Raw genomic sequence first — 22,013 nt, forward strand, 5'->3', positions numbered from 1 at the left:
CTCTGGACCCCCATGTGCATTTCCACCTGCGTCCCAAGTCCTGCCTGTCTGGGGCACCCACCGAAGATGTCACCCCTAAGAACATCCCGGGCCCTCCCCAGGCCCCTGAGCGGGCCTGGATGTGCTGACTCCCCAGAGATGCTGCCAGGGCCTGGCCTGCGACCACCACCTCACAGAGAGCCCACAGCCTCCGCTCCCCTCCCGGTGAAATAGCCCGGAAAGCACGTCAGAGAGGAAGGGGGTTGGGAGGGGCCCACCAGCAGCTGTGCAAGGGGCAGCGCCCACAGAGCCGCGGACTTGGGGCTTACCTGCTGACGAGCATCGCCAGGACGATAGGGAACCAGCCGAGCTTGAGAATCCTCACGACGGGCGGGTTCTGCTTGGCGATGAGGACGCAGGCAGGGGTGAGCGCCGCGAAGCCAACGCAGACCAGCGGCATCAGATACTGGCTGGCTGCGGGGGGGGGGGGGGTGGCGGAGCTGGGGTGGGCCCCGCCACGGCCCGCGGGCAGGGCTCACGGCTCTGCCCCCACCTCCCGGGAGCCGGGCGGTTCCTGCCTGCACTCTGCCCGGACTCCTGACTGTGGCACCTCGGGAGTGCCTGCTCCCACCACCCACTCAGCCCGCGGAGACTTCAGCCGCAACAGCCCAGGGCTTCTGGCGCACCTCTGTGTCTGTAGAAGAAGCTGCTGACAACAGCCAGCAGGGAGAGCGTGATGAGGTCGCCCAGGCTGGCCGCGATGGGCGTGGCGATGTTGTCCGGGTTGACCCCCAGCTTCCGCGCGCCGACCACGATGCAGACCATCAGCGTCCCTGCGGGCGGGGGCGGTGAGCGGGTGGAGGATGCCCGGGACCTCACTGCGCCCACCCAGCCCTCCACAGGGTCAGGCCCTCAAGGCTGGGACTCTGCCTTGTAGCTCCTGCGCTTGACACTGGAGCAGCCCCAACACTGACAGCCCTGAAGCATCAGAGAGGTGGTTCTGGGGCTGCAAACCCCTGGGGACCCTGGGCCTCAGGGAAGACCCGAACGCAGGTCCTGGGAGGTGTAGTGGCCTCGAGGGAGGGGTCTTGAGCCTCCAGCTTGTGCGCCCCCTCGCCCCTCCTTCTAGGGGCCGCCTGCATGCTACCCTGCCCCAGACCCCAGACCCTGCCCAGGCCCAAGATGGGCGGGTCCAGGTCATGGTGGGCGTGAAGACCAAGCAGCACCCCAGCCCCTGCAGGACCCCGAGGGCCACTCACCCAGGGCGCAGGCCGCCAGGGAGGCGGTGAGGACGCTGCTGGCACACAGCACCTGGGCCTCCACCACGTCCAGCCCCTGGCCCGAGGCCAGGCCCAGCAGTAGGGCCGCCACAGCCGCCAGGAGCCCCACCACAGCGGCCTGCACCTGTGGGTGGGGAACAGGCTGAGGCAGGCTCTTCCCTCGCCCGGGAGCGGCGACCAGCACCCACTTCAGCCCAATGCCTGGCCCACCGCCCTGGCCTTCCCCAGCGTCCCGTGTTTATCCTGGGTTGGCTCCCCTCAGGTCTGACCTCCAGCAGCACTCCATCCCCTGGGGCCCCAGGACACACCCTGGTTCCTACACAGAATTCCAGACAGCATCCCAGGATGGTACCTGATGGCTCATTTTACATTCAAGTGTCCCCAAAATGAGTATGTGTGCAAGGACAACTGTGACATCCAGATGCTTTGATGTTAAGCTTTTTAAAAAAACAGGAGGCAAGATAGCATCCACGCTGCACTGGGACCGTGTGCCCACCCAGGGCCTGCCTGGAGCAGGAGCGGATGAGATGCTGGTTAAGGAGGATACGGTAGGAAACAGGAAAGCAGAACCAGTGAGTGTCACCAAGGCGACTGTGACCCAGACCCAGCTGGGGACCCAGGCTGGGTCCTGGCCATAGAGCTCTGGTAAGTGGCAGCCTCGCCTACGGGCCCTCGGGCCCTGGTCCAGATTCCGCGTGTGGCCACAGGCTGCCCCGGCCAGAGGAACTGGACACAGACGGGTCCTGTCCAGAGCCACGCAGGCCCGCCCCGGCCATGAGACCGCGACCCTTCCATGAGGAGGACGCACGGGTTTGCAGTGACGAGCATGGAGCGCTCAGGGGCGAAGGGGAAGCTCACCTGGACGAGGGCAAGGTTACTGCTAACCACCCTGTACTGCTCCCGGGGGTCATCAATCTGCCCGGTGTTGGCCTGGGCGGGGAGAGAAGCCGACGTGAGTTCCCTGGGCGCGGCCAAAGGGGTGCCCCCTCCCTGGGCAGGTCAGCGGGGGCCCCCTCACTGCTGCCAGAGTGGACTGTCCTGCCGGCTCTCAGAGGGCGACTCGGGTGGTGAGGTGGGGACATGGGCCCCTGGAGACCAGCAGCCACTCGCCCCGACCTGGGCCAAGTGTCCTGCTCAGGAAATGTACCCAAGCCCCTCTTCTCTTGGGATAAAAAAAATTCAGGTCAGAGATGCGGCTTCCCCTCCTTGAGAAGCTGTAGCCGCTACCAACATCATGGCCTTTGCCAGCCAAATTCAAGACAAGTTAAGAAGAGCTTCAAAGAAACTGCATCTCTTGGCTCGTCTGTACTGAGCTCACTAAGTTACTGGACGTGGACTCCTAACTGCTTGTCTGTTCTTTTCCAGTAAACACTCCAGGTTGAGAAAGGACTGACCTTCACTGTTGTCGTTTTTTCTCAGATTGGAACACAGGAAAGACCTTTCAGGCTTTTATTTTCAAATAAACTGAGGCTTTGCCAGAGTTCCAGAGTTGGCGAGAGAGCCCCCAAACCCCCATCGCCCAGCCTCCACTGACTCATGGCTCACGGGGTCGCAGGTCAGCCCCCGGCTTCCCACCTCTGTCCCGACCCCAGATGCGGGCGTGACCTTGCCGAGACACGACATGACCACCCCCGACTTCACTGGGTGTTCAGAGCCCGGCCCCTTGGGGAGGCAGGGCGTCGCTCACCGCGGTGGACAGCCTTGAGGCCAGCGTCATCTCCAGGTTGCCCTTCAGGCCGACCAGGGGTGGCACCAAGGTCAGCAGGTCCTTCATCTCCGTGAACACGGGCCAGTGCTGTGGGGACAGGCCTGCGTCAGTCCAAACTCGCAGACCGCATGTCCCTGCCCCGGGCGCCTGGGTCCAGGGGAGGGGCCAGCCCGGAGCTGCCTGGCCTGCAGACTCCCAGGGGGACCCTGGAGGCTCGGGGGTCTGCTGCCCAACTCCAGGGCACCCAGATGGGATGGGGCTCCACGGCTGGCTCACGCCTGCCTTCTGGCCTGACCCCTGCCCCGGCCATAGACGTCCTGTGGGCCCCCCAGGGCTCCACGCCTCCAGCCCCCAGCTCACCTGCGGCCTGAGCCGCACGTCTGGGTCATGTGGGCCCACAACAGGCAGGACTAGTCACTCAGCCCTGATGACCCCTCGCTGTGATTCCAGTCCTGCGCGCACACGCTCACGGCCCACGGACGCGCGTAGGAACAGGTGGGCGGGCGGGGAACCTGGGCCGTGAGCTCTCGACCCGGCCGGCTCACCAAACTGCATGCTGCATGCAATCGCCTCCCTCCCGTGCTGGTCCGCGGTGACTCAACACGTGGTGTATGTTTAGAACAAAGAGCCAGGACGGAACCAACAGGCCTCGCCGTCAGCGTCTGCATCCCGGATGCCCTGGCCCACTCCCCTCTGTCCACACACAGGGGCCCCTCACCTGGAGTGTCTGCTGCTGCTCACACCCCCGGAAACAGCACCCAGAGGCCCAGCAAAGTGCCTGCCAAGTCTCCGACCTGCCCACCTTCCTCGGCGCCTGCCCGCTGCCCTTTGTCTGCAGAGGGGCCCAGCGGCCAGGACACAGACGCCAGGACAGTGGGGAGGCCTCCGTCTGCTCAGGGTTCAACCAGATACGCTGGAGGAACCGACAAGTGGCCTCGTCCACCCGCCCGGCATGCGGCTCTCGGCGGCTCAGCCTGATCCGAGAACATGTGTCCTCGGGGCTCCCGGCACCCACGTGTGCAGTAAGCCCCAGAGAGGTCTGGGAGCAGCCACAGGACCAGCAGCGAGGGGCCCACAGGGGCTGAGGCCAGGGCTTAACCTCGTTTCGTGGAGAGAAACGCCAACTCCCCACTTGGGTGGAAACAGTCTTGGGATGATACCAGCTGACACTCCAGCCCCTCACGGGCCTCAGTCCCCAGACCCCCAAATGGGCTCCTGGCCCCAGATGGCGTGGGTGACCCCTGCCCCGGCCCATCACACGGCCACCCAAGGGCTGTCCACGGGACCAAGGCTGGGTGTGCGTGGCTCCAGGCAGGTCCAGCCTGCACACTCCAGGGCTGAGCCAGGCGCACCCCCCCAACCACGCGGGCTTCCCCCTGGGAGCCCCAAGGCTGCATCTGGGGGTGGGGGTGAGCAGAGAGGTGCGGAGCGAGGGAGCCCTCACACACTGCGTCTGCCAAATGGGGAGGAGAGGCTGTGATCTCCAGGGCTGCTGGCCCTCCCGATGGCGTCTGCTCTGGTCCTCCTCCCGGACGGGACCCCAGAGAGTCAGCAGGGGCGTCCTGCTGTCCCCCCAGGCTCTCCCAGCGTCTGCAGGAGGGTGACCTGGGAGGGTGACCTGGGGGCAGCCCCAGGGAAAAGCAGGAGGCGGGGACCCGGCTCCAACTGGCAGCAGTTCAGCAAGGGCACCATCCAGTGGGCACCACGCACTGGGCTGGGCAGTGGAGATGTCCTGAGAGCCTCGCTCAGAGCCGGGGCCCCCGGGGGTGACGCTGGATGCCCCTCCAGCCCGGGGAGGTGGGACGCCGCCCGACGTCCCCTTGGGTGTCAACCTGAGTTGCGTCTGACGTCACAGGTTAGGGAGGAGTGCTGTTCACACGACCCCCCTGGGTGAGAGGTGACCCCCCACCCACCCTCACGGATGTGCCCAGTGTCTCTGCAACACACACTCCCTGCCTCTGTAATCCAAGGGGGGCTCCTGGAGCTGACCCGGAGCACACAGACCCCCCGGCCTCCCAGCAGACACTCCCGATGGAGACCCCCAGCTCCGCGTCCCCTGGCCCACTTGGACCCCTGTCGGGCTCAGCACCCTGGCTCCCTGGCACCCTCGGGCCACAAGGCCAGCCCCACGACCCTGCCCAGCTCACAGACGGAGAGGCTGAGGCAGGGACGCCCAACCCCCTTGAGGGGGACAGAGGCAGGACTGGAGGCCCCCAGGCCCCGCATCCAAGTGGTTCCAGCTCCCAGGCTGCGAGTCCACGCAGGCTGACCGTGCAGGGGCGTCAGGAGTTCTGGAGCTCTGGAGCTCAGATGCCTGTGTCCCCAGGAGGACACGCCTGCCCGCCCCCGAGCCCGGCGCCCCCCGCCAGGCCCCACCGCCCCATACCCCCCGTACACACCTGCACGCGGTTCATCAGCAGGCCGGCCACCACCATGCCCAGGCCGGAGAGCAGCACGGGCAGCAGGACCTGGCCCACGATGCTGGTGGCGGTCTCGGGGGGCGCCCCCCGGGGCCAGCGGGTGAGCTCGCAGCGCACGCCTCGCAGCCTCCCGCCCTGGAAGCGGAGCTCCAGGGCCAGCCGGGTGACCACCATGGCAGGGCTGGGACAGCCTCCCTGCCCGGGGCACCCACACCAGGCTGTGTCTCCTAAGGGGTCCACGCGGGTGGAGCTGCCAGCCTCGGGGGTGGTCCTCACCACCCCTCGGCCAAACCCGGAGCTAAAGAGCAGGGAACAAAGGTGCTGACTCAGCCCGGGGCTGCTCCTGCTGTCCACCCCTGTGGGTTGGGCTCTCCCCCTACAGGGGCCGCCGTGTCCGCCGCTGCCTCCCCCGGCTGCCCTCCCACACGGACACTCCCTGTCCCCCCGGAGCGACCTTGACGGCGGCCAGCTGCCCGGCCCACGCTGGCCGGGGCTGCACCAGGGAGCCAGGCCACGTGAGGCCAGCCTGGGTGAGAGCGTGTGGGACCTGGGGGCACGTCGGTCCAAAGGACCTGCTTCCCAGGCAGCTCCGAGCCCCTGAGGCCTGTCTCCCCTCAAGGTCCAGAGACCGCACGCCACGGCCACTCAACCCCAGTGTTCAGGGCTCCTGGCCACAGACAAAGGTGGCATTCGCAGAAGGAACGTGGTGGCCCTGCTCTCTCGAGGGATGGAGACCCGGAAGGGGCTTCCAGGGTCCAGACCCCGAGGAGAAAGGGGTCCTGACATGGGGAGAATGAGGGTCCACTGTGCCTCCCACAGGGGCCAGGGCAGCGTCCAGGCCTGGAGGCAGGCTCAGCAGGATCAAGGCCACAGGCCGCACAGCCTGGACCTGCCCATGGCAGGTCTGACGTTGGCCAGAGAGGTCCCTGGGGCCAGCCAGGCCGACGCCACAGAAAGGGGAGCGGAATCGTGACCGCAACGAAAAGGGGACGCCCTGCACCACGACTCACAGGGTGAACGGTCCGCCGCCACCCCGGCGACCCCTTGCGCCCTTCACATGCACACAGGTCACAGCCCGTCTATTGTCGGACCCTCAAGATGTCCCCGGGACGCCCACCAAGAAAGCACGGCCTCTGAAGGCCCTGGGAGGGCTTGGCCCGCAGCCACCCCCAGGAAGCGGCCCAGGGGGACCAACCCTGATCCAAGCCCGGCGCCCCCCGACCCCTGTGCACGCCTCTGAGATGGGGGTCAGCGTGTCCACACACGAGTCCACACGGGCAGGGGGCTGAGAGCACAGCATGTCTCTAAGGACAGCGTGGCAGCGGCTGAGTGTGAGGCCACCCCTCTCGGAGGGCCCTGTCTGGACGCCGGCCGCCCTAGTCCCCAGGCCGGCAGCTGGACCACCCCACTCCCCCCTATAGCCACTAGTAACCACCTTCTGGCCCCAGCACCTCCTGTGATCTCTTTCTAGCTCTGACTGCGGTCCATTGTCATAATCCACCTGTAATCGTGCACCGTGGGCCTCTAAGCCACTCTCATCAGGAAGGAAGATGAGGAAATAAACAGCTGTTGCGTGCTACATACAGGAAGAGGCCCCCAAGTGAGCACATTATAAATCGTTACAACGTTTCTCATTCTTGTTCAAAAATTAATGAGAAATAAACACACACACATAAGCAGTGAACAGTTCAGAAGGCTATTCACCAAAATGCTAAAAGTAGGTGTGTCTTCAGGGGGGGTGGGAGCCTAAGTGACCTTTATTTCATGACTTTCTGCACATCTACTATGCCTGTTGGCTTCTGCGAACCTTCAAAAACACAGTGTGCTAAAGACAAATGAAAGAAGCCGTTGTGTGAGGAAAGTGATTACTTTCCCGTGCGGCTTGGGAACAAGATGTGTCCTAACCCAGGAAACCAGGGATGTGATTCCAGCAGGAGCTCGGCTGGATTCCTGGTGGCGCTGGGCGGCAGGAGGAATCTGGGTGGCCTTGAAGGGTTCTGCCCTCCTCGGGCCTCTGACTGGCCCCCCAGACCCCCAGGAGGGTCTCAGCACCCCCTCTGTTCAGAACCTCCCAGGAATGGAAGCCCAGAGCCGTCGTGTCAGAACCACCCTGCCCCCGACTCACCAGCAAGGGCAAACGTCTCGGGGTCCTCGGTGGGGACCACCTTTTCCCGGGAGCACAGCCTCCCCACGGCCTCCCGTCCTCAAAGTCACCTTGAGCCTGGGATGGTCCTGAGCAAACTGGTCACTCTTAGAGGCCTGAATGCCCCCAGCCTGTGAGGGGGCCCAGCGCTCAAGGCGGTTACAGTTTCAGTTAACAGGAAGGTGGTCTTCGTTTCTGCTTCCGCCGTGGCCGGCCGAGCCCATCTACCTGTGAACTTGCGGGACCGAAGCCCCCAGCCGGCGGCGACCTGCCCCCTCGTCCGAGGCCTCCCCCCCAGGACCCCTGCCCAGGGCTGCCCGGCCGCCCCTACAGGCTGTTCCTGCCGCCGCCCAGCTCCACCCCATGGTTCCCCCAGAGCCCAGGGGCCCCGCCTGGACCCTGAGCAGCCTGTGGCATCAGGCGGGCCAGTCACCCCCCGGGGGAGCCAGGCACACGCTCCTGCAAGCCTGCCACCCCCAGCACCCCCTACCCAGGGCAGCTCACACTCCTGAGCGCAGCCCTCACAAGCAGGTCCGTCCCAGGCCTGGGGCGCGTGGCTGAGAAACAAAGACCTCGTCTGCCCAGGGTCGGGGTCGGCCACCCCCAGGACGCCTCGACCCTGACCCAGCTGCTCTCTGCTGACCGACCAGCTCCCGATATGGTGAAGGCCCCGGGACGGAGCCCTGGGATGGAAGCTGGCTGAGTGACCACCCTTCATCTGACAGCTCAGTGTGGCCTGTTCTCAGTCCTGGACAAAAACAGACAGACTCACAGTGGACGATGACAACCCTGAAGCTGGCGTCCCATCCTTGAGCCCACACCCAGCACTCGGGACTGGGGAGACGCTGACCCCGCAGTGGGCAATCCCTAACTGTGCCATGCTGCCATGGGTGCAGCTTCCACGTTCTGCCCAGTGCCCAGCTCAACAGACTCTCGGGGCCTTGCCCTTCACCTCTGAACGTCAGCCCACAGCTCCCGGGGGGCCTGCCACCATCGCTGGCGTCACCACCAGCCAGCGATGGGAAGATGCTGGTCCTCGGCTGCGTCGTCAGCTGGTGGTGACCTCGCTGTCCACCCGTGCAGTCGTCCTGCCCCGGAAACCGCATTTTGGGAGACACCAAGTTTCCTTCTGAGCTGGCCCACGCAAGGTCGGGTTTCCTGGGACCTGCTGCAGCTGAGACCACCCTGACGCAGTGGCGGGAGCGGGGTGCTCACAGGCGATCCAGGGCCTGGATTCTACCCACGAGGTGGCAGAGAAACGCACAGAGACAGAAAGCCTGGGGAGACCTTGCCGTGCAGCAGCCTGGCCGGGCCTGAAACGGTTTCAGAGAAACACAACAGGGGTCTCGAAGTCGTCCCCTGTGGAGCTGTGATTCTGGGGTGAGTTCTTACACATGAGCAGAGCACTACTGCCCGGATGGTCTGAGACCTGCAGCTCCAAGTACAACTTATAAACCGGTTGTGTGCAGGGGATTCATACATCTGTGTGTGTGAATATACAGATATGCATCCATGCATGTCCAAATACACACACATACATGATCTGTACACCTGTGCGTGTTACCTGCTTGGTGATATTATATTGGCATGAACACGTGATGAAATAGGCTTTTTGAAAATCTCTGGGATAGAGAGAGACAACAGGGCAAAAGAGTAGGCGAGGAGGCTGGCGGCAGGGCGAGGAGAGGAGGGGTTTTGGGGGTGAGGCCTGGGGGGGCGCTTCTGGGGCCTGGACGCCCCCTGGTGCTGACTCACCACCGGTTAGAGAAGCATGTGGGGCCGGAGGGCGCCAGGTCACGGGAGGAAGGAGGGTCTGGGGCTGAGTCAGACCGGGGCAGGGACTCTGGCATCACAGCAGCCCTGCTGGGGCCTGACGAAGTCCACGAGGAGCCTGGGGGGCAGCCGGCCGCCATGAGGACCTGGACAGGGCGCAGAAGGGCCACTGAGACCCCCGTGGTGGGGGAGGGCAGGTAGTGGAGGGAAGTGGGGGGCACGCAGGATGGACAGTGGGGACTGTGGCCACGGAGAGGGCAGTGACCACTCACTGTGGCCACAAGGGGATATGGGTCCAATGTCAGAGGGGTTGCCAAGGTTTCAAGAGCAAACAGGAGTTTGAATTTTTATGCGGCGTCTCCTGATTTTTAAGTGTTGGTTTAAAAAATGTACGGATATGAGAGTTGGACTATAAAGAAAGCTGAGCGCTGAAGAATGAATGTTTTTCAACTGTGGTGTTGGAGAAGACTCTTGAGAGTCCCTTGGACTGCAAGGAGATCCAACCAGTCCATCCTAAAGGAAATCAGTCCTGAATATTCATTGGAAAGACTGATACTGAAGCTGAAACTCCAATCCTTTGGCCACCTGATGCGAAGAACTGACTCATCTGAAAAGACCCTGATGCTGGGAAACATTGAGGGCAGGAGGAGAAGGGGACGAAAGAAGATGAGATGGTTGGATGGCATCACTGACTTGATGGACATGAGTTTGAGTAGACTCCAGGAGTTGGTGATGGACAGGGAGGCCTGGCATGCTGCAGTCCATGGGGTCACAAAGAGTCAGACACGACGGAGCGACTGAACTGAACTGAACTAAAAATGTTTAAAGCACTAGCCTTAACGGCTAAGTGGCAGACTGGGACTCAAACCTCGACTGGATCTAAATCAGTGAGGGGCCGGCCCAGGTTCCCTGGGCATGGGGTCCTGCAGCAAGCAGGAGGCAGGGGCCAGCCTGCTCCGGCTGGCTGTCCATCCCAGGCAGTCTCTGTTCTCAGCTCTTTCCAACCAGCAGGAATGACCTGGCTGCTAAAGGCTTCAGGGATCCTTAGGAACCACGCCCTCCTAGGGAGAGATTGCCCTGATGCAGAAATGGGGTTCTGACAGTCAGAAAACAAGAGAGGGATGGTGCATTGGCTGCTTTGTCATCTGGTTCCTAACTCTACGGTGGCCTGTTAGGGTATAAACTGAGAGCCCTGCCTCCCCTCAAAGACTGACGACAAGAGACGTCAGCCCTCAGGGAGTGATAATCGGAACAGGAGTGGACACTTGACGGCAGGGTCAATTTTGGGAGACTCCAGCGGGAAAAGGAGAGAGTGGGATGATTTGAGAGAAGAGCATTGAAACATACACAGTACTATACATAAAACAAAACCAGTGAGAGTCGCTGCAGAAGGGAGGGCACCCAAAGCCGGCGCTCTGTGACAACCTTGAGGGATGGGGTGGGGAGGGAGGTGGGAGGGAGGTTCAGGATGGAGGGGACACGTGTGTGTGCTGTGTGTGCTTAGTCGCTCAGTTGTGTCTGAGTCTTTGAGACCCCATGGACTGTAGCCTACCAAGCTCCCCTGTCCATAGGATTCTCCAGACAAGAATACTGGAGTGGGTTGCCAGGGCCTCCTCCAGGGGATCTTCCCGACCCAGGGATCAAACCCAGGTCTCCCTCATTGCAGGCAGATTCTTTACCATCTGAGCCACCAGGGAAGCCCAAGAATACTGGAGTGGGTAGTCTATCCCTTCTCCAGGGGATCTTCCCAACCCAGGAATGGAACCGAGGTCTCCTGAATTGCAGGCGGATTCTTTACCAGCTGAGCGACCAGGGAAGCCTGGACACATGTATACCTATGGCTGATTCATACTGATATACGGCAAAAACTGTCACAACACTGTAAAGTGATTATCCTCTAGTTAAATACATTAATTTAAAAAAAATTGGGGAGACTGATAATGGATTGGCAAACAAGTCTCTTGTTTTTCAAGAGCACGTGTACAAAGCATTGACTGCCAAAGGCCACCCTCCCCTCTAAGCATAGAATCTTGCCTGAAAATGAAGCAGAGCTGAGAGATAAAGAGCCGGCACCCTGATACCATTTAAGCACCTGGATCACACCATGCCTGAAATCCAACCTCTCAGCTATTCCGATTATATGAGCTAATGATTGTCTTCTAAAGCGTACCCTGGGTTAAAGTTAGTCTCTGTCATCAGTAACTGAAAGACTCCTGCCCAAATTATGGAGAAGTGGTGTGCAAGAGCAGAAGGCCCCGCCCCCTGACCGCAAACTGGACAGTGTGCCGTGCCTCCTCTCCAGGCGGACACTGGACAGCACCCCACCCCCAACACCCCCATTTGTCCCCTCCTACCTGGAAATAGTGCAGAAGGATGCCTGCTGCAGACAGCCCCAGGCCTGCAAACAGGAAGGGCAGGGTCACCTGGATGCCGATGGACCAGGCGGTCTCCCTGCTGAGCTCGGGCCCCAGGGGCGTGGGGGCCGTCCTCGGGCTGCCGGGGACGCCCCCTGTGCTGAGGGCCTGTGGCAGCCCCAGCTCCTCCAGCCGCCGCTGTCGGGTCTCCATCCCGGCCGCAGGCGCACAGCTGGGCCCTGACAGCCTTAACCTGGGGACACAAGCGACAAACGCAATGGTTGGGTCTTTGGAGAAAGTGAGTAAATCGACAAACCTGTAGCTGACCAAGAAAAGAAGAAGACTCAGGCATTTAGGAGAGAACATTACTTCCAAACTTAAAAATTTTTAAATAATTATGAGAGAATTGTAGGTATGCCGACAAATTAGAAAACCTAGATGAAATGCACAAATTCCTAGAAACATATAGACTAACTCAAAAAAAAGTTTTAATGGAGAAGACCTATAACAGAAGACTGAATTAGTAATGAAAATACTCTCATAAAGAAAATTCCAAGATCAGATGACTTCAGTAGTGAATATCAAGCATGCAGGTTGAAAAGGAAGTAGTATAACTGCCTCCATGTAGAAATGGCATGTGCTGTACATAGAAAATCCTGAGGAATATGTATACACATGCACACATACATGCACACATATGTATACACACACACATACACACACAACTATTACAACTGATAAACAAGTACATTAAGGTCATAGGATACAAAATCGATATAAAAAAGTTGTTTTATTTCTATACACTAGCAACAAACAATCCAAAAATTAAGAAAACAGTTGCACCTGCAATAGCATCAAGAAGCATAAAGTACTCAAGAATACATTTCACAAAAGAAGTGTAAAACTTTGACCCTGGAAACTGGAAAACACTGTTGAAAGAAAATGTTACAAACCCAGCAAATGGAAAGATAGTCCATATTCACAGGTGAGAAGACTTAATATTGCTAAGAGGGCAATATTTTTCAACTGATCTACAGATTCGGGGCAATCCATGTCCAAATTTGGCCTATTTTGGTGAAAATGACATGATGATCCCAGACTTCATGTGGAAAGGCAAGGGACCCAGAACCCTGAACAGCCTTGGAGGAAAGTGTTCAAAGTTAGAGAACGTGCACTTGAGGAGTTCAAGACTGAACTATGAACTAGAGTGAACAAGGCCACATAACAGTGGGGTAAGACTACAAACACAGATCAGTGAAACACAACCTAGAATCTGGATAAAGCCACACACCTACGGTCAGCTGATTTTCAACAAGGAAAATCAATGTGGAAACAATAGTCTTTTCAACAGCCTCAATGGTGCTGAGACACCACATGCATAGGAATGAATCTGGATCCTCATCTCAGATCATACACAAAAACTAACTCAGAATGGGTCAGAGACCTAACCTAAGAGCTAAAACCATGAAACAGAAGAAAACATAGGTGAGAACATAGGGACCTTGGATTAGGCTCCGGTTCCTTAGATGTGACATCTAAAGGACAAGAAACCAATTAAAAATTAGGGAGAATGGGGCTTCATCAAAATGTCAAAGTTTGATATTTCAAAGAACTCGATCAAGAAAGCGAAAAGACCACTCGCAAAATGAGAAGAGGATATTTGCCAATCATATATCTGATTAAGGTCTAGTTTTCAGAATACAAAAAGAGCACAGCTCAACAATAAACCCAACTTAACTCTGGCATAGGAGTTGATTTCCCCAAAGAAGATAACACAAAAGCCAATAAGCAAGCACATTAAAAGATGCTCAGCACTAGCTGTTTGGAAAATGCAGAACAAAACTACAGGAAGATGACACTGAGGATAGCATTTTCAAAGGTGTTCCATGTTGATAAACGAGTCAGCATGCCATTCCTTTTTAAGGCTGAGTAACATCCATTGTGTGGCTGGACCACATATTGCTTAGCCCTTTGTCGGGTGATGGACATTCCGGCTGTTAGGGATAATGCGGCCCTGAACATTCTTGGGCAAGTCTCTGTGTGGACAGGGGCTTTCTGTCCTCCTGAACTGGACATTTCAAAGGGCGGATTTTTGGTGATTTTATATCTCAGCAGAAAGTATGTATGAATCACTTACAAATTAAGGTCAAGAAGCAGAACACCCCCAGCCTCCCCAAACCCCGAGCCCCTCTCTGAAACACCGGCTCCCCACCAGCGCCGACACCTCCGTGCCCTGCCCTTGGCTCCCCCAGCACTAACATCAGGTCTGGGACCGGGTCACTCACTGGTGCTCGTCCACTGCAGGGGGGCAGGGCCACTCCTGACCACTCACTGGGCGTGAGATATTGGACTCTGCACCCCGCTGGCCTCTGCTTCAGGGAGCCCAGCTCCTCCTCCCCACACACGCGTGTCCTTGGAAGAGTCACAGTTCTGTGCCTCCGCAGGGTGGTGAAGAGGTGAGGGAATAAGATGACCTGCATCGCAGGACACGTGGCCTGCCCACACCCCGGCACAAGCCCCCGGAGGCTCTGTGGTTTCAGGTCAGCGCTCTTTATTACGGCCTCAGCGGAGCGCCTGGGGGCCCTTAAAGGACGACGGCGCCGGACCCACCCGGGCGCTTTCAGATCTGCGGCGGGGGAGGGCCGCGGGTGCCAGAGCGGCCTGAACGACAGCGCCCCTCCCCCGCTCCGAGCCGGGGGTGCTCCCCTGACCTCCCCCGGTCGGGCCCCGCGGACCAACCCTGCAGTCCCCAGCCCTACCTCTTCCGCGCGCGCTGCTCCACCCGCCCCGGGCCTGGACCCGCGTGCTGCCCGCTCCGTGCACCCTGCCCCGGGCCCAGCGGGCGCAGCGCCGCACTCACCGGATGCCCTCGGGGGGCGGCGGGAAGTGGCTCGGCGAGAGGAGCAGCGCGGCCGGGGCCACCGAGAAGGCGGGACAGCGAGTCCACCCAAGCCCGCCCAGGACCCATAGCCCCGCCCCCGGACCGGAGTCCCGCCCCCGGACCTGAGTCCCCGCCCCCGACCCGGAGTCCCGCCCCTTAACCCGAGTCCCCGCCCCCGGACCCGGAGCCCCGCCCCCCGCCCCAGTCCAGGGTCCCTAGGGTCCGGTGCCGCCCTCGCCCCGCAGGCCGCGCGGATCAGGACTCGGGCGGGGGCGGGGGCGGGGGCGGGGGCTGGGGGGGCGGGGCCCCGGAGCGGGGGCTGGGGGAGGGCCGGGCCCCGGGGCGGGGGCTGGAGGAGGGCTGGGCCGCTGAGCTCCTGCCCCCTCCTCGGGCGGTGGCGCCCGGTCCTCGGGATTCTGGCGCCGAGACCCGCCCAGCGCGGGGGTGGGGAGGGGCTCTCGGCCGGGGCGGACGCGTGGAGCTGGTCGGCCCGGGGGAGGGGCGTAAGGGCCCTCCTGCCCCCGCCCGCTCGTCCCGGAAGCGCTCGAGCGGCCTGGGCATGCGCTGCACTGGGCCTTTTCTTATCTCTGAATCCCGCCCCCGCACACATTTTTTTTCCCCTCCTGCAGTTATTTTAAAGCGTCCAGCAGACATGTTACACCTGTACATCAGTTCAGTCCAGTCGCTCAATCGTGTCCGACTCTGCGACCCCATGGACTGCGGCATGCCAGGTCTCCCTGTGCATCACCAACTCCCGGAGCTTGCTCAAACTCATGTCCATCCAGTCGGTGATGCCATCCAACCATCTCATCCTCTGTCTCCCCTTCTCCTCCCGCCTTCAGTCTTTCCCAGCATCACGTCTACATACTTAAGTCTTTAGTGGATAAGGCCGGTTTTCTCAGACATTCCCATAAAACCAGCATCATATTAACAAAGTTGACAACACCCAGCGGTTCAGTTTTCCCCGATGGACTCAAAACTGTCTTTTGACCGCTGGCCTGTTCTGGCCAAGGTGGGAGGAAGGATGAGAGACGCCCCCCCGCCCAGGAGGGGGTCTCAGGCACCGCTCACCTTCAGGGTTTCCTGGGAGCCCGCTCAGGGTGGAGCCAGAACGTGGCTACCCTCTGCAGGGAGGGGAAGGGTGCAGGCCGGCCCCAGAGCGACCCCCGCAGGGATTGGAGTTTGGGGCCTCTTCCCACAGGAAGCCCACCTGCCCTGCAGTGCAGCTCAGCGGAAGCCCAGATGGAAGCCCAGATCGCACGGCTGCCCCGCCTCCTTAGGGCTCGGCCTGTCCAGGGCGTGTCAGGCACTTGTCCTCTCGGCCTTCTTCCTCGCTCCTTGGAGGCGTCTTGGCCACGTCCTTGTGCTATATTAAGGAGGATATTTTTGCCTCTCACACTGTGAATTCCCCAGGGGACTCTCTAGGTTCATCCTCAGGTTCCCACCCCCAGAAAAGACCTGGCTATGAGCGTATCTGGGAGGTGATCCCAGGAATCCCGGTAGGACAGTGCAGGGTGGGCAGGCAGGGGAGGCAGCCGTGAGCCCCCGGAGCTTAGCCCTGTCCTGCAGGGACTCTGGGGGTCTGGGAGTACCCCCACCCCAGGCCCTGCACAACTCCCGTCCTGCCCATCCCTAAGTGAGGGCTGGTGTTTCCTGGACTGCGGTGCCCTGGACCTTCAGGTCGGGTGGGCAGGTGGCTCCCCAGGGCAGAGAGCCCTCCTGGGAATCCCCGAAAGTCCCATGGGCCTGCTGCAGGGGTGCAGATGGCATGGTGTGTGCTTTCCGGACGTCACTGCTGACCCCCAGGGCCCCCTGCGAGGTGATGAAGAAACTTAGGAAGAGTCACTGCACTCGCCCAAGGCCACGCCTGGAGAGGCAGAGGCAGGTCGGACTGCTCTTTCCACCCGGCCAGCTCTGTGAACACCGGAAGGTGAGCAAATGCAGGACCACCCTCTGGTCACCTAGGGTCCAGCTGAGAGGTGACCGCTCCATGGGTTATCTGGCTTTGGTATTAAATTCATATCACATGTATATGTGAATTAGTAAAATTCTAAGGAGTGAAATTTGTTTTCTGATGACCCTGAAGACATGTCAAGGCCCTCCCATTTCCCACCTCTGCCCACGAGGAAACAAGCCTGCCATCCAAAGCGTCCAGTTGTGCTGGCTCAGAGGTGGGGGGTCAGGGGTGGCCGACCCCTGCCCCTGCCAGAAGGTTTCCCAGGGCAGGCAGGCAGGGGGTTTTCTCCACCCTACTGGCCAATTCCCGAGCAGGAGGACTTACCTGCCAGCAGTAACAGGGACTCAGGTGTGGCTGAACTGCGGGTTCCTCCTCGAGGTGGGGTGTCAGGAGCGATGGTCCAGCTCCCAGGACCCAACCTGGGGAGCCGCGGAGGGAGCAGCCACCAGAAAGACGCCTCAAGGGCCTGGACCTGAAGGATCGAGGTGACAGAGCCACCGCTAAAAATAGTCTCACAGGTCTGGCTGACTTCACGTTGTGGAGAGGCTGGCAAAAGAGGAGACCTGAGGTCAGTGAGAGCCTGTTCCCTGGTGCCACCCCAAAGACCACACCCTGGTATGGAGGTTGGCAGGGTGTTAAAAAGATGAATGCCACGTGGGCTTGTGGTACATCATCAGTTTCAGTGTCTGTGACTGTGTGATTTATAGTAAGACATACACTTGGTCTTCGTCTGGGATTCCAGGCACAGAGCTCCTTAAACCCTCGGAATTCCCTTTGGTGAGCGAGATGAAGGTTTTTTTTGTCCTGCAGATGAGGTGACTCTGGGAAATCTTACCCAAGAGTGGAGGGGGCGCCGGCTGCCAGGGGAGCCACTGTGTGACCAGAGCTCAGAACTGGGGTCCCAGCCCCTGACCTTACGGGAGGGGAGGGGTTGGGGGTGGGACCAGTGATGGAGTCAGTCATGCCCGAGAAGGAATCCTCCAGGGAAGCCCCAAAGGAAGGGACCAGAGAGACTCTGCGGGGGTAGACTGCGAGAGGAGGAGGGGCCTGGGGAGGCTGTGGGAGCTTGGGACCCCCGCTACCTGCCGCTGTGTCTCTTCCACCAGCCTGTCCCTGAGTCACAGCCTTTTATTAATATAAGGAAAAAACCTACGATCTAGCGAGTAAAGTGTTCCTGAATTCTGTGAGCTCCTCTGGCGAAGTAACTGGACCTGCAGAGAGGGTCATGGGGAGGTGGGCAGTGGCGGGGGGTCACTCTGTTCTGCAGGCGGTGGGTGGGTCAAGACCACATGTGCCCACCTGAGGCTGGGGGCGGGGAGAGCCTTGCAGGACCACGCTTAACCTGAGGGAGACAGTGTCAGGACCGAGCTCCACTGAGGATTCCCAGCTGGTGTCAGAAGTGGGAGTCTCTTGGGGTCAAGTCTCCCTAAGTCCAGGGAGATGGAGTCAGGACTGGCTTGAGCTGACCCAGCTGGTGTGTGAGAGCCCCTGGGAGGTCTGGGGATGCCCTCCACACACACTCGAATTGGCTGCAGAACCTCTGAGCATGGAAGCGTGAACGCTCAAAGTATGATGGAACGTGGCTGTGCTAGATTTGGGCCATGACATGAATTCCTGAAAGTTCTGAGCTGTACCATGTCCTGTGTAGTGACTACACAGATCTGTGGTGGGCAGTGTGGGCCTTTTTCCTTCTGGCGGGAAGTGACAGCTCAGCTCTGTGATCACTGAAACTCTGTGAGTTTCGGTTTAGCAAGATGAGAGAGTTCTGATGCTGCTGATGTTTGCTTACATATTTCTCGTCTTGCCTTAAAATGTGGATTTGATTTCATCACCACCCTGTGTAAAATCATGTAAGATGGTGGTCACCGCAGTTTTAGGAAGACTAATATGTTTCAGGAGGACTCATAAGATGAATTTCTTTCTCTCCTCCAGGAAAGCGAGACTGTTTCTGTCCCACGGACGCCGTGGGTCAGGTCTCCTCCTCCTCCGGCAGCTGGGACGCTCTGACGCTTCTCCAGTTTTAGAAGCAGGTCAAGTCTCCCTGTGAGTGTCTCCTGCACACCTTCCCACCGCACACTCTCTGCCCCGGTTCACTCACGAGTATTTTAACAGTATTATTTTTCTAAACTGCCTGGAACGGTTTTGTTAACATGGTGAGGATAAATGCATTTAAACATTATACAGAGTGGGGGCAGGTTCACTCTCCCCAAGGGACAGGCTGCCGGCGGGTCCCCTCTGTGACGGCAGGCGTTCAGTGGCATCTCCGCCCCCACCCCGAGCCTGCTGCTCCTGGGGCTTGTAAGGAAAAGGCCCATCGGCGGGTCCACACTCGTCCTGGGGGGGACGGCCTGAGCCCCAGCTCCCCTCAGAGCTGGGCCTCTGGACGGGCAGGGTCCACGTTCCCTGGAGCTCTGTCCACTAGACGGGGCGCCGTGACAACTGCCTGGCTGCAGGGGAGGCTGGGAACTCCCTCCTCCTTCAGGCATCCATGAGCCCAGATAAAATCTGGGAGTTAGGAAAGGAGGAATAAAGGCAAACAAATGCAGATAACTCAGTCTGTGCTCCTTCCAGTGAGATAATAGAGACTGCACACTGGCCTCTGACCCCTAGGTCCTGGCACACAGCCCCCAAGCCCCTGTCATGCCCAAAGTGAAAGGAACACCAGGAGCAACTCTGGGGGCTTCTGGTGGGTTGGCCACCAGAAAGACCCAGCCAGGACCAGAAGCTCCAACTCTCAGTTCTCCCACAACCCCATCCTCCAGAGAGACGAGACAGTCAGGGCTGGAGAGGCAGGTCACGCCCCCTTGGACAGGGTGGGTCCCCTCTACGGCATGGCCTCACAACGGGCCCCAGGCAGGTGACAGAGCCCGAGAGCCAGGGCTTGTGGGGCCCGGGCACGCGGACAGGTGGGGACACAGATGCTGTCCAGGACCTTTATTCACATGGGGTCACTTCCTGACCGAGGTCACACAGATTGGGCAAGGTGGGGGTCCCAGGTGGGGACAGGGGTGCAGGCCAGAGGCTTCCACTGCATTCGGGGTCGAGCCCACAGCCGGAGACGGTCCTGAGACCCTCCTCAGTACTCGAAGGTAACCGTCTTGACCCGCAGGTACTCATTCAGGGCTGCCTCTCCTGCAAGAAACCCCGCGCCAGGGACAACGTCACGGTCCCAGCAGCTGCTCTGGCAGGCGGCTCTGGCGTGCCCAGCGCTGTGGTCATCTCAGGACCCCTGCCCCCGTGTCACCTCCCAGACCCCCATCTACCCACAGCTTCAAGGGGCCCTGCTGCTCTCCTGCACGTTCCTGCCCCTCCCCAAGCTGGGCACCAGAGCCAGCCGATCCCCCACAGTATCCAGCCCCCAGCTGCCGGCTTCCACAGTGGCAGGATGGGGGGTGGGAGCCACCCCAAGTCATGGAGCGGCCAGGAAAAGGGGGGTACCGGGCAGAGGTCTGCTTCCCTGGGAAGGCCCGGCCCGGTGCCACCCTCTCTGCCTTGGCACTCACATCATCCTCTCGGGTTCGCCCAGTCCCCACGGGCTCGCTCTCTGAGGATGAAGCCTGAGCCCTGATCAGGGCTCCCAGGCCCCCTCAATCTACCCCTTGCTGCCCCCCGGCGCACTCAAGTGCTCAGCCTCTCTCTGCAGCTCCAATAGCAGCTCCTCCAGCCGCTCGGTTGGATCTCAGCCCAGGAACATGTTCTCCGGGAAGTCCACCCAGCCCTCAGCTAAAGCCACTGTCCAGCCTCCTGTTCAGACCACTGTCTGGACAGCTTCTAGCAGGATCTGACTCCCTGCCTTGGTCACTGGCCTGTCGGCTCCCAGACAGAAGTAAATGGCCATCTCGTCAGCTCTACCCTGACCCCTGGGCTGAGCGGCCTCGAATGGGTGTTTGTTGAATGAATAAAGGAAAGCAGGCATGGCTGGCTTACCCAGGTCTTTGCCGAACCCTGACTGCTTGAACCCTCCGAAGGGAGCAGCCACATCAGTCTTATTGTACGTGTTGACGAACACGGTGCCAGCCTCCAGCTTGTCGCTGACATACAGGGCCTTGTTGATGTCTCTGGTGAAGACGCCAGAGGCCAGGCCGAATTCCGTGGCATTGGCCCGAGTCAGCACCGTGTCCACGTCGCTGCAGGGAAAACCAGGAGGGCCTCTGTGGGGAGGGCAAGGGGCCAGCCCTGGACAGAGGGCACCAAGGGGCCTGCACCCCCGCCCCAGGCAGAGCCCGACATAGCACAGGGCCATGAACAGTCAGTCCTGCCAACCAAACTGCAGATTCATGAGCGAAATAAATGATGACTGCTGTGCGAGCCCCTCAAGACACAGCCATTGGGACTCAGGGTGGAAGCCAGCACGCTGTGGAGCCTCCCAGAGAGACACAGAGGACACCCCCGGCGGTCCTGAAGCCCTGCAGCCACCCTCCCAGCCGTGGTCTCCTCTGGGGCCGAGAGGACTCTGCGGGGGTCCGACTACGTCCACAGCCCCACCGGTCCGAGCTCGCGTGAAGACCCCGGTGACCAGGATGGGCTCTGAAGAGGCCTGAGCGGGACCCCTACCCGTCAGCAAAACGAGAGATGATCATGACGGGCCCAAAGGACTCCTCCCGGGCTATGAACATGTGATCCTGCACATCTGTGAAGACCGTCGGCTCGAAGAAGAAGCCTGGGGGGGAGACGAGGGATTCGAGACCTGCCAGCGTCTCCCCTGCCCCTGCACGCAGGCCATGAGCCTTGCTGCCTTTCACGCCTCGACGACGGAGCTGCTCCGTCCACCACCAGGAGCGAGTGCTCTCAGCTGGACACACCTCCTCCCATCCCAACTACCACCCCCACAGGCCCTAACCACTCCACGGAAACGTTTCTGGCATCAGAAAGGCTTTCTCTAACTATTTCTCCTTTGGACACAGAGTCATAGGCCCTGAGACCCGCTGGACTGAGATTGAATTTGGCCCAATTCAGGTATAATCAAGAGACTTGAAATTTTCTCTCTACTGTTTAGAAGAACAACAACAAAAAGATGAATTTAATAGTGTTGTTAGTTGCTTAGTTGCGTCTGATTCTTTGCAGCCCCATAGACTGTAGCTTGCTAGGCTCCTCTGTCCATGGGATTCTCCAGGCAAGAATTCTGCAGTGGGTTGCCATGCCCTTCCTCGAGGGAATCTTCCTGATCCAGGGATTGAACCCATCTTTACCCTATGAGCCACCAGGGAAGCCCCTATTAATTTAATAGTCCATGTTTATATATATGTATAAATTATAACAGCAATTATAATTTTTAAAATGTGTCATGTATGGACATTTGTTGACTCATAGGGTGTGGGTGTGGCCTGTATTCACTTGTCTGCAAAGGAAATGTGCCCCCCAGCTCTTGGAGCTCCACAGGCCAGTCTCTGCACCCTGCTACCCCACCCTGCTCACACCCCTCTCTGCGCCCCCAAGGAGAGCTGCATGCTGGGGTCTGACCTCCAGCTGGGAGGAGGCTGTATGCAGGCCCTACACCTGGTCTGGCAGGTGTCCCAAC

General features: G+C 59.8%; 2 protein-coding genes and 1 long non-coding RNA gene across 26 annotated transcripts in view; 1 reads left to right on the top strand and 2 right to left on the bottom strand.

Annotated features, from left to right (window-relative positions):
* Window positions 1-17,110, bottom strand: part of SLC41A3 (solute carrier family 41 member 3) — a 21,515-nt gene extending 4,405 nt beyond the window's left edge. For 2 of the 22 annotated variants that reach the window (XR_014064435.1, XM_081526650.1), the window contains exons 1-7: window positions 14,518-14,631; window positions 11,658-11,910; window positions 2,947-3,054; window positions 2,118-2,189; window positions 1,239-1,383; window positions 666-812; window positions 309-376 (exon numbers count right to left, since the gene is read on the bottom strand). Coding sequence is in view for 18 of the 22 variants with exons in the window: in XM_081526650.1 (XP_081382776.1) it covers window positions 309-376; window positions 666-812; window positions 1,239-1,383; window positions 2,118-2,189; window positions 2,947-3,054; window positions 11,658-11,870 (753 nt within the window). In the remaining 4 variants the exon portion in view is untranslated. Of the gene's footprint in view, window positions 1-308; window positions 454-665; window positions 813-1,238; window positions 1,384-2,117; window positions 2,190-2,946; window positions 3,115-4,572; window positions 4,732-5,366; window positions 5,740-11,623; window positions 11,911-14,416; window positions 14,963-15,609; window positions 15,905-16,819 lie in introns of those variants that run through there. The other 20 variants (XR_014064434.1, XM_081526663.1, XM_081526659.1 and 17 more) reach the window with 19 other exon arrangements.
* Window positions 15,936-21,777, top strand: LOC145520371 (uncharacterized). Its single transcript, XR_014064436.1, has 2 exons — window positions 15,936-16,468; window positions 18,428-21,777. It is a non-coding gene; the product is annotated as an uncharacterized LOC145520371 (long non-coding RNA).
* The window catches only part of ALDH1L1 (aldehyde dehydrogenase 1 family member L1), a 24,490-nt gene continuing 21,891 nt past the window's right edge, over window positions 19,415-22,013 (bottom strand). For all 3 annotated transcript variants that reach the window (XM_081526642.1, XM_081526643.1, XM_081526644.1), the window contains 3 exons: window positions 21,050-21,155; window positions 20,423-20,622; window positions 19,415-19,627 (listed from right to left, as the gene is read on the bottom strand). In XM_081526642.1, coding sequence (XP_081382768.1) covers window positions 19,572-19,627; window positions 20,423-20,622; window positions 21,050-21,155 — 362 coding nt within the window. In that variant the 3' untranslated portion in view covers window positions 19,415-19,571. The remainder of the gene's footprint in view (window positions 19,628-20,422; window positions 20,623-21,049; window positions 21,156-22,013) is intronic.

Source organism: Giraffa tippelskirchi, chromosome 9 (assembly GCF_054371585.1).
Source record: "Giraffa tippelskirchi isolate mGirTip1 chromosome 9, T2T-mGirTip1v1.2.pri, whole genome shotgun sequence".
Taxonomy (NCBI): domain Eukaryota; kingdom Metazoa; phylum Chordata; class Mammalia; order Artiodactyla; family Giraffidae; genus Giraffa; species Giraffa tippelskirchi.